Source organism: Empidonax traillii, unplaced genomic scaffold (genome assembly GCF_003031625.1).
Source record: "Empidonax traillii isolate 1590-97213 ecotype Southwest subspecies unplaced genomic scaffold, ASM303162v1 scaffold191:size1449129, whole genome shotgun sequence".
In the NCBI taxonomy this organism is placed as follows: domain Eukaryota; kingdom Metazoa; phylum Chordata; class Aves; order Passeriformes; family Tyrannidae; genus Empidonax; species Empidonax traillii.
Window position 1 is genome coordinate 374,251 of NW_020955384.1, and position 12,066 is coordinate 386,316.

General features: G+C 39.7%; 1 protein-coding gene across 2 annotated transcripts in view; it reads left to right on the forward strand.

The window, feature by feature from the left end:
- Positions 1 to 12,066, forward strand: part of RFX4 (regulatory factor X4) — a 96,142-nt gene that overhangs the window by 17,688 nt on the left and 66,388 nt on the right. For both annotated transcript variants that reach the window (XM_027886658.1, XM_027886659.1), the window contains exon 2: positions 7,305 to 7,391. In XM_027886658.1, the coding sequence (XP_027742459.1) occupies positions 7,305 to 7,391 (87 nt within the window). The remainder of the gene's footprint in view (positions 1 to 7,304; positions 7,392 to 12,066) is intronic.

Sequence of the window (12,066 nt, forward strand, 5' to 3'; positions counted from 1 at the left end):
TGTGTGATTGGCTGAACCAAATAGCTTGTTCTGCTTGATTTTGGTTTATGGGGGGTTTAATGCCCTCAATGGGAACCAGTGGCTGCCAAGCCCTGTCGTGTTACAGGTGCACAGTTGTTCATAACATTGTGTGGACGGTAAGCTACAAGATCTTGTTCAGGTCTTGCTTTTACAAGCAAGAGAGGTTTCAGAGATAAAGTGGTTTTTTGTTTGCTTTCTTTCGAGCAAAGTGGTTCTTTAAAAGCTTTAAATGTGCTGCTGTAACCAACCTGTAGAGAACTCCAGCAGCATTACTTCTCAGGTGGCAGATGTGTTTGTAACCAGGAATGTTGTTCTGCGAGGCGTGAGAGAGACAGAACAGGAATCCAGCTTCTACTCAGACCAAATGTTATGTACAGCAGGTACTAGAATAGGCTTTTAATAGTCCGAGGGTCAGACTTCAGGTGTATCTCATAATCACTACTCCTGAGAGAAAGGGATCATCTCTTTTGCCTTTAAGGGACTTTAAACCAGTGATTTGTCTTCTAAGGTGATACGGCAAATTGATGCAAGACACTGAAGTGCTACGAGGTGTAGTCTCCGCTTGTCTCCGTCAAAATATTAGATGTAAAGGCTCATTTTTCCTTTACTTTCATATAGCATTTAGAAACCAGATTTGCAGCCCTCTAAGGGATGGCCAAAACAGGCAGACTGCTCAGACAACACGAATTTTACGGCTGTAGAGGTTAGAAATTCTCTGTCCACAGCAGTGGTGCAACACAGCAGGAACAGAGTGTTTGTGGGGTGCTGGCATGTCTCAGACCCTCTTCAGCAAGATCAGCTCTGAAGGGAAAAGCTCGAGGAATCATGCAGACCTCAGCACTTACTCTGAAACAGACAACAGAAGAAACTCTCAGGGCAGTGATGGTTTCCTTAATAAGAAAAAAAAATTATATCCCATCAACTCCACTGAAAAATATTATATCCACTTAGTAACATGGGCTATCAAACTGGAAATGGGAGGATCCACAATCCTCAGTCAGCGTCTTGAACTTCTGAGTTACTACTTTTACCTGCTAAACCTGCTGTCTGCAACCACTTTCTCTTGGTCTAACAGATCAGATGAGCAGCGAGGCAGTATTGCTGGCCAGCTCAGTACTGAAACACTTGGCAAAGAGATGCTGTGGGAAGAGATGAGTAACTCTCCCCTCTGAGAACAACGAACAAATAACTCAGAGGGGTGCTAAGACTCTGTATGCATGAGAGGAGTTCCTCCTCTGTCACTGGAACTGTAAAATTAAGCCTGTCATCGCTTCTGAGTATTAATTTTTCCAACATGTCTTCTTGTAAATCCACAAAAATTTTATAGTCCCTTTATATTTTATATACCTTTGTTCACAGCTACTTACTAGTGGGTTTTTTTCTACATTTGCATTGAAAAACTGGAGAAAACATTACAAGAGCAACTGTGAATACAAATAAGGAAGTGGACTGTTGCAGCTGTTCCATCCAAGTTGGTACATGGCTAAGCAAACCTTTCATTCTTATTCCAGTGATAACTACTTCAGTGACAAGCAAACTTATGGGGAAGAAATGCTGGTCCATGTGCAGCACACTATGTAAATTGTCAGGCTTATTTGCAAATTGCTTCAAAATCTGGAATGGTAGAACCAATCTAGAGCTGAAGGCTTCTGAGAGGGATTTTCATGCCATTGCTAGGGCTGTGGTGAAATAAATGATTGTGCAGACTGCTACTGTGATTACCAAAAGCCTCAACTATCTCTCCAGAACACGAGGATTCTCATACATTTTCAGAAAAAAAGCAATTCACAGTTATGCCAGAGATACGACTACATCCCAATCAGAGAATATGGTGTAACTGGGGAAAACCAGTGCTGCTCACACCACTGGAGGGGACGGGGAGAGCAAAATGCAGCTCAGATTAGAAGACCACAGGGTTTCATTCTGCCTGTAAAATCTCTTAATCTCCCTTCAGGATGCACACACACGCCCTCAGGGCTGCACCCAGTGGCTCTGGGTACACTCACCTCCCAGCCCTGCGGCACAGCCCCTCCAGCAGCTTTTGGCATCCTGTTTGAGTGCTGAGCAGGACACAGTGTCTCACAAAGGCCAGAGGAGAAATCTGATTACAGGTTGTGCTTTTACTGAGCAACGCTTAACCCTCCGGCAGGACAGAAGCAGCAGAAGCCACTGCCAACTGTGATCAGGTCCATCTCGTCCACAGAGCCTGGGTGGTTCTTGCACTGCTCTTGCTGTGGCCACGCACAGGAGGGAGCAATGAGTGCTTCCTTTCCTCGGCTGCAAATATGCTAAGCCAACAACCATTACAAACAAGAGGGAGTAATTATCTCATTAAATGTACTGGCAGTACACAGGCACCTCTGTTGTATTTCTCTCACCTCAACTGAGGCTCTGTAGGGAGAAGCCTTTGCAAAGGTGTCTTCAGGAGCAAACGCTTCCTTCTGAAGAAGACATGTCAAAATAACCTGTCAAAGTTATATTTGGAAAAAGATTTGTGCTTCTCATTTCTGAAACTTCATGTAAGCTCCTACCACTGAGCAGCTCTTGTGTGTTTCCATCTATTTTGGGGAATGCTGGGCGTGCCTTCCCAGCTCAAAGTTTGAAACACCATACAAATGAAAATATGCTTGTTGGTGTGAGGAGAAAAGCCGTGGTGGAGACAGGGCAAAGCTACACAAACCTCTGCTCTGCCTGCTTTTGAAAACAAGTTCAGTTTAAACTTCACTTGTTAAAAGTGTGGTGGGCACAGTCAGTGGAGATGAAATAGTCTTGTGCTTGAGGCTCAGTGGATGTCAGTCTTAGGAAGATAAGGATCAAAAAGAGAAGAGGCAAAATGAGGGCCAGGAGTAGTTCCACACTTCTCTTTTAATCCATCTTTCAGCACTTTATTGGGAACAGTTTATATTATTTGTTTGTCACAGTAAGTTATTCTACCAGGAAATTGACAATGGGAAAAATGATTGTAATTTGAATAACCATCTCCTCTCCCTCTTGTAGTAATCCTGCAGAAGACACAATGTGTTTGTATTCAGTAGTATACAAAATTATACAGTAAAACTTTGAAGGCTGAGGAACATAGTTGTGTGTTTCGCTGTAATTCAGTCTCGATCTTTGAGAAATTAAATAGTTGATCTTATATTTAAAGATGTAGCTTCAAAATGCCATTAAAAACACTATTTGCTTTCTTTGCTAATAGGATTGTGATAGTTTCCATACTGTATCACAGTCCAGAGCTATCAGCATGTGAATATACTACATTTTACTACTAGATACTAATTGATTTATTTACTTTGCCTGGATGTTTTTTGACTAGGGGTGACTCTTGCTCCAACCATTGTCCCGGTACAACTGAGGGTACAATATGCTGGGGCTTAGGGTGGGAAGGAGTCCCTGAGAGCAGCGAGGAAATGCCTTAAGGCTTGATACACTGAAAGTGCAGTGAGTAAAAATACAGCCTGTATTAGACGGGATGGTTTTTTTTTTTTTGCTCTCACAAGCATCTCCTGCTAGAAATTTTGGGTTTCCACATGTTGTGTTAATGATTCACCACTTTATGAAGTCGGATATGCACTTCTACTTCGTCGATATCTGAACTCTCCATTACTCTGTGACTGTTCCTGGCGTGAAAACCTGTCTGTGAGAAGTTTGTAAGGTCCAAGTGCAATAATTTAGGCTTTAATCGCATTAAACCTTCCATGCCATATGACTCAATGCGTGTTTAGAACAGTGGTGCGATATGATTGGTGTCAGCCTTGGGAGCAAGGGATGGAACCTCAGCCTAGTGACACCAGGGTTTTACTGTGGACCTTTTCCCTCAGCTCTGCAGCCAGACTGCCTGGGACAGGCCCCAGTGTGGCCCAGTTGTACATCCATGTGTCAGGAGGAAAAGAGCATTCGACACATAGAGGGACAGAGCTTTACCCAGCGTGTTTGTTATGCTGGAGCAGGATCTATTAGCTCTTACAGAGCTTCTTAAAGTTAGATTTAGTTATGACTTCTTATTTTGTTTGCTCTGCCTTTTTTTTTTTTTTTTTTTTTTTTTTTTTTTTTTTTTTTTTTTTTTTTTTTTTTTTTTTTTTTTTTTTTTTTTTTTTTTTTTTTTTTTTTTTTTTTTTTTTTTTTTTTTTTTTTTTTGCTTGGTTTTAATTTAGGCAGTTGTTATCATATCTGGGATCTGCAGGCTGCTGAAGGAAATATTTAAAATGTTAGCAAAACTGTAGTTGTATTTTTATTGTCTTTTAATACCTGAAGACATTGCTATTAATATTGGGAATTTAAAGCCTTGTAAAAATGTTTTTCGCTATAAAACAGTAAAAAATAGCTACTTATTAAATGAAGATAATAATTAGAATGTGTATTTATTTATTAATACTTAAATAATTTGGTTTATGAGATAATACAACCTTTAAATGGTTAGTTGGTGTTGTCACATTTTGTCATTTGCCAAATAACTTGACAAATTTGCCGTAAACTCCCTGACATTTTTGCTCAAAAGAGTTAGTTTTCTTCTTTCTTTGGTGCTAGACAGGTCATGTATCTTTTCAGGCTTGAAGAATTTCTATCAGCTATTTAAATGCAAGGCCACAAAGAGAAAGCCAGACTCAGGCTGCAGCAAGCTGAACCAGGGTGATTCAGGACCAAAGGAGTTGCAGCACATAATTAAACAGTAAATGCACCCTACTCCAGAGAGCATATCTGCCAGTGTAAACTGTGTTCCTTGCCAGCAGAAAAGAGGGATGTGTGCAGTTATCAGAGATAGTATGTGAACCAGGATAGCGGGAATCGTTATCAAGTGGCACTTAAAAAGTTGTGGTGTTTTTTTTCCCACTACTTAGGCAGGGAATGTGGCTAAAAATGGCTGCTGCCAGTTCCCTGCTGCCGAGGGAAGAGGATGCGTCCCAGCTTCCCAGCTCTCGGTGCAGGGAGGAAAAGAAAGGGCAGAGCTGGGCATCGGTCTCTCCTTGGCGCTAATGGCAGCTGCCTTTGCTTTTACTCCCTGCAGCTGGGCTCAGAGCCAAGGGAATTATATACAGCCATGGCTGTGTGCTGAAAGGAGGAGGAGGAGGAAGGGTAATCTTTCTCAAGGCTTCTTGCACCTCTCTCTGATGTTGCCCTCGGCAGCACGTTTCTCTCCACCTTGTAGGGATCCAAGCTCCTGCCCTCCAGCCCATGGTACTAAAATGGGACAGGAGAGATGCTATTTGCTCCGGTTTGGGGCAGTAAAAGAAATCTGGCACAAAGCAGCTGTATCGTTGTGTTGACCCTCAGACAAGGAAGTGATACACCCCCGCCCGAGGGGGCTGAGCAGCATGAGCAGGGAAAGCCTCAAAGTTGGAGTCACCACAGGCTGGTGGGTTAGTAACTGGGCAGGGGATGATCAGACAGCACAGGCATCACTGGCAAGTTTTACATTGTGGTGTCAGCAACATTAAAGTGATTTTTATACAAAGCTGTGTTGAATTTGATGGAAGGAGAGATACCCTTAAAAAAAAAAAATCTATTGACAACAAGTGTTATTTTTGCTGTTTTTCAGGGAAGTGCCTCAAAGGAGCAGGCTGTAGGGAAGAGGCAGTGTGAGGGTCCTTAGGCACAAGGCGATTTGAGTGAATGAGTGAGATGCACACAGGGACATGCTTGTATTGATGAAGGCAAAACCACAGCATGTTCCTACTCTGAATACAAGGACAAAGAGGCAGAGGGAAGGGAACAGCCTGGGGCTGCCACAGCACTGCCTGAAAACCAGAAGTGCACAAAGTAATGGTACCTGAAGTCTTGTGGCAGGGCCTGGAAATCAGCCTCAAAGGGTTCTTGGCAGATGCTTTTTCAGATCCTGCACAGGTGCAATTGTCCCTTTTGGTTGTCTCTGCGGCAGAGCAATACATACAAAGCTGTGCAACTACCTGAGTTTAAAACCATTTTTTTTTTTTCTGTAGGATGTATTTGGTCATGACTATTCATCTATTTGTTTATTGGCATCCAATGCTGAAATGAAGTCATATCAACTTTTATCTTCTATAAACCAGATGGGCAGCCTTCCCAAGACACTGGGTTCCTGCTTTCCCTTTTTGCTGGCTGGCAGACTGCTGCCTGCGCTGAGCAGGTAGCCTGATGTGTCTGGAGTGGGGGGCTTATGGAATGGAATCTGAAGCCATTTCCATGTCTTTGAAGGTGTTTCTGGCTCTGGCAGTTTGCTGACAGCGAGGTCTGTTTCCCCTTATTTCTTGTGCCTCTCTTCACTCAGTGGGGTTGTTTCCTGTTGTAACTCGTGGGGTTCCCTTGCTGCCTTCTCATCTGTCCCTTCTTTTTCTTGCTTTGTCTGCAGGGAGCTCTATGAGCATAAGCTCGTTTCTGACCATATTCACACCCTTGAAACATAGCCTTCTGAGGGAAGTGAGATTGTTATAGCAATGCCCAGGGATTCCAGACAAACTCATGGGCTCATATTTCAATCTTTGTCCAAGGAAACACATAAGAAGGTGTAACTTTTGCCCTGAAGACCTGTAAATTCTGCTGAGTCTGGTGCATCCTCTAAAGTCATCAGGGGATGTAAGTTATAGCTTCCAGAAAGAACAGCAAAGTCAAATCAATGTAACGCTGTAGGTAACTCATCTGACTGGTTGAAATAAATTGAAAGTGGAAAGAGAGGGAGGATGGAAGTGGTGAAGTTTGCAGTGTGGATTGACAAAGGTTTGGGCAGCTCAGTGGCTGATGACTTGCTGTATTGGACTCGCACCAGTGAGGAAAAGATCTTGGTAGGGCCCAGGACTCCACCAGTGTGAGTGGGGTCTTAGGACTGGAATTCAAAGAGCACAGTTTGATCCTCACTATAACCAGACTTCACATGGATATACACATTATACTATGCTATACACATTAAGATTCTTTTCAAAACCAGTGGAAATACTTGAGGAATATGTCTTTGCCAGGCTAAGACTTGGAAATTATTGCAATTTCTGTGTTTCGATTGATTTTTTTTTTTAAATGTATCATGATGGGGAGGGGAGAGAATATCCTGAGAACCTTTGTTTTATACACAGAAGTGTTTCAGCCTCTGTAGTTTAAAAACAAACAAACAAAAATGAAATTGCAAAAGAACAGCTAAGTTTGAAAGCAAGAAAGGATTTTCTTGCTAAATAATGTCAGACTGAGCATGTTTTAACAGAAATGTTACAGAACACCATCTGTTGAAAACCAGTACTTTATTTAGATTTGTCTGTTGCCAGTTTATTTTTTATGCAAAGACAAACACACACAAAAAGAGCATCTTTATTTTTTTTTTTCAGAGAGCTGGATTGAACGATGTCTCAATGAAAGTGAAAACAAACGTTATTCCAGTCACACCTCTCTGGGGAATGTTTCAAACGATGAAAGTAAGTAACTTGTCATTCATGTAAAACGAGTGTGAACATGTCCAAGTGCTTATTTTCTGCTATATAAGTTGCTACACCTTGGTGATAATTTTTAGCACTGCATAGTCTGAAAAGTCAACTCACTTGACATATCCAGTAGTTTAATTTTTTAATATTTGTGTGGGGTTTTTTTTAAGGAAATAATAAACCTATTACTTGAAACAGCTAGAAGAATTTGTATGTCACTGAATAAAGGTTGGATGACCTTTAAAACGTACTGTTAATATTAGCTCATGAGTACCTGTTTTGCTTTTCACTGGTGAACACCATGTGGCTGAAATACGGTAAAAAATGTGCTGCTTTTCAATTCTACTATATCAAAACATACATACAAAATCTTTCCTTTGAGAATTAAACAATTACAACATTAAAACATCATATACTAAAACATGATATTGATTCCTTTTTAGTCACAGAGAGGAAACAATTACCAATCTAGCTGTTTTTAAAATAGCTATTTTTTTCTTATCTTTTCTAGGTATAGTAATTACAGATCTTTAACAACAGCAGGTAATCAAAAAGACTCCAAAATAGTTTAAAATAACCAAATTTTTTCTTTTTAAAATTGCAAGACAATTTCTAGCTTACCAATACTTTTCCCTGTTCATGCAATATCTATTCTTATTCATTTGCCTAAAGCAGAATGCTCTTCATGTTAGTTTTACTCTCAGGAATTCATATATTTGTTCATATTACAAGACATTGATGCAGACTGAATTCTTTAGTTCAACAGCTCACATTTCCTAAATAGAAGTTTAGGAAGTATACTTTAAATAACTTCTTAACTGCTGAATGTCCCATTTACATTTTTTGTATTTTAAGAAAATTACTTTATTTTGATATCAGGGTAAAATTACATGCCTTGCAGCACAGTGTTGTAATGGAACATGAAATTTGCTGTAGTGTGGCCTTACTCTTACTTGTCTAGGAGTACCTTGGAGGCAATATCTCTTCTGAAGGAGAAGGGAGATGTTAGTAGAAACATGTTATTTATTTATGACTCCCAAGTGGGCAAGAATCCTTAGAGACAGACAGTAAAACTGGGAGAGGTTTGGCTTTTTCTGTTTTTAAAAATGAAGGAATTAGAAATTATTTTATCTTTAAAAATCTGTAGTGAAAATACAAACATCAGCTTGTTAATTTGCATTTTATGAGAACCTGTGAGATGTATGAATTTCATTTTGCTCTGATGCTGCTGAGAAAGTGATGAAAGAAATCTGCGATGAATGAGATGTGACTTCAGACTCTTAATAGGGTCAGAATTTAGGACTGTAGTGAACTTCTCTTAATCTCACATTTCAAGACAGTATTGTCAAGGAAATTATTTATCACTGCTAGCTGTATTAATAGTAAAATTATAATGTCACTATTACAAGTCTCCTTCTGTGTTTTGCTCTAGACCTGTTGCCTTAAACAGGTTGTGCCGAAACTTTTGGTAGTTAGTTATATGTGCTTTAAATGGGAACATGAGAAACTTCCACCTACCTTGGACTTGTGTGGGTTAGCAAGAGCCTGTATTTCAGACAGTGGTGTTGAGAAGATGGGATAGTGGTTCCTTCTGTTTTCTGGGACTGGAATTAAGAGCCAAGCAATGCTAATGAAAGGCAGTGAATTCAGAAGTGATGGGACAAATATAGAAATGAATTTGTCCCGCTATTCATGTGCAGAAGACATTGTCACAGTATATTATGGAAACCCAAATGAGAGTGAGAGTTGATTTTATCTAGCTTCCTTCTTAATAGCCAGTTCCACCAGATGCTTCCTTTGCACTGATTACCAGCATTTCTGTAGTGCAGATAAGAGCATTAATCCACCTGAAAAGTCATCCTTGTTTTGAGGGGGAGGTGAGGAAGAGGAGAAGGCGAAGAGGAAGGAGTAGGAAAGCAAAATAAACCACTTACACAGCAGCAAGACCAATAATCTGTGAAATCCAGAGCAAACTTGAAGTTCCACCTTAGAAATTATTGTACTATACTGCTTTCCAGCGCTGGAGTTCTTTCCAACATTTTTCTAACAGTGCCCACACATCAATCAAGAAATTTCCAAACCATTGTGTTACTCTTTGTCCAGACTCTGTCATACATTTGCAAACAGCAGGAGGCAAAATGTTTTGAGAAAACCTATGTGACTCTATTTGAATTCTTCGAAATGGTGGCCAAATTGCTGTTGTCAGTGTAGCTTCAGTTTTCATCTGCAGGCAAAAGAAGGCATCATCCATCTTTCCCTTGACTAGTTTTTTTGTCTTTACATACATTAGGTAGCTGTTGGCTGGGCTCAACAAAAAAAAATGTGGGTTTAGTGTTTAGTTGGGGTTTTTTTGGCCTTATACCCACTGAAGATTATGAGAACTTGTGCTGTGAACCGATAATGTTCTTACTGAGCATCATGCTTACTCTTGTGAATGTTTTTTCCTGGATGATTTTAGAGTTAATAGGGTTTTAGGACAGGAGTAATAGTTTAGCTGGTCTCCTTTTCTACTGATGAAGTATGCTACAGAGCCATACTTCAGGCCACAGGGGCCCTTCTATTCTCAACCAGATACCTCCAGGCCTCTTAAACCTGCATTAAATTGTGAAAGGAAGCAATGACTCACAGCCAAGGATTCTCGTGATCTCTGTGCTTCTTGGGGTGTTTTTTACCCTTTTGGAACATTTTATTGCCTCTTCCAAAAAACAACTTTTACATTCTAATATAAAAATTATCAGCACATTTCATTTCACTTTCCAGTTTTTTTAACATTTTTCCTTCTACCACTTCCACACTCCGCATATCAGTCAAAAGACTCAAGGAGAAGGGAATGGTACAACCTTGTATTCAATAATTAAAAAAAAAAACAACAACCCTCACATTATTATCTGTGTACTGAGCATTGAGCCAGATTAGCCAAATTGAAATAGGGATCTGGAAGAATACAAATAAAGGCTTATGAAAGTTTCAACTTCAGTTCCATTGGCAAGGAATCATGGTGCTACTTGATGTAGTGGAAGGATTGCTTATCCAAATTTTCTTGCTTATTTAGAAATATGAATGTGTTAGGCAGTTCGTATGAGATAAAAGAAAATATTCAGACTACTTTTGTACTTCAAAATCAGTGTTCAAAATCCATGTTCTTACCAGCTGAAATGGACTTATCCAGCGACTTCTTTTCTTATTTGAACTAAACTTCTTACTCTTCTGTTAAAAAAAAAAAAAAAGTTAAAAAAAGAGCTACTTGTTTTAATTGAAATTTTCCTTGGGGAAAATTCTTTCTTTTTCAATCATACCTACTCAATGAGAACTCTGCTCCTATGTTTCTCAGAGAGTTTAAAAAAAATCCCTCTGTTTTAAAAGCACGGAATACATGCTAATGAGCCTGAATCTCACGTATAGCTACATGTAAGAAAGAGACAAGATAGCTTCTTACTGTAATTAAATTTTAGCTAAGGCCAAATCACTTTGAGAATAGACAGAATGTGCCCTGCAAGAGCTATGGAGGAGGAGGCTATTCCTCTGAAAAGTGTGGAGCTAACCGAACAAAGGGAATTATTTTATCTGCATAAAGCTACTAACAGCATGTTAGCTGCTTTTGAGGGCAGGTAGCACTGCAAAGTAGAGAGTTCTTCAGTTACCTTCACAGTGGAAAGAAGAACTTTACTCGATTTTAGTTATGACAGACTAACACAAACACTTCAGAAAAAGGGGTGCCAATGCAGGGGCTTCACTTTGGGTTGTTCCAGTCACCGTGATTAGGGCAGGATGCTCAAAGAGGTGCCGAGCATAGCTCCTATTGTCTCCAGGTCTCACCCCAAGAAGCAAGAAGTCCCTCAAGCTGTACCTAAAGTCAGGCCACTGAGATTAGAGGATAGCACTTAGAGCTTGGGGAAAGCTGCAAAGATACAAACAGAACTCTGCTCTGGTGGTTTTGAAACAGAATTTCGAAAGTAGAAAGATAGAGCTGTTATCAAAGAGACTTATGTGGAGCTGAGAAGAAAAAGATTTGTTAATATCTCTGGGAACCAACTCTGTTTTTCTGTGGTGATCCCTGGTTTTAATATCTTTGAAAGCCCCTTCTGTGCTGAGAGTCTTATCCATTTGAATTTTAAGAGTATTGGATTTTAAAAGGTACGAGTTCATTTTAATCTACAGTGTTGGTCTGACGGAGACTGATAAAGAAACAGGCCAAAAAGTAAGAAGTGGTATTTCCCTTCCCTTTTCTTTTGTACAAAGAGATGTGGGATCAGACCTGAGTCAAGAGTTACAGAAAACATTCCTTGCTCAATATGGAAGCCATAAAGTGTTGCTACCAATCAAAATATAATAAATAGGGATATTTATAATTTTCTGTTAGTCAATTATCTGCGAGATTATATAGTTAAACTGTACAAAGTAGAAAAAGATACTTTTATATGTAATGCTGCAAGTTTGTATTTCTAGATCCTCTCTATTCCTATACCATGTGCAATTCTTTCCATCTAACAGAAAAATTTTTCTGAAAATAAATACTTTAGAAAGTGGAAATTAGAAATATGTTGGCTGACAGCTCATCTGCTGGCAAAAAACAAAGTAACTCTGTGTTCTTGTATAGAGAATTGGTTTGGGGGGAGACAAGCACTAAGCCTGTGAAAAATTTAGTTTTGTTGAAAACCCAGTTGTTCAT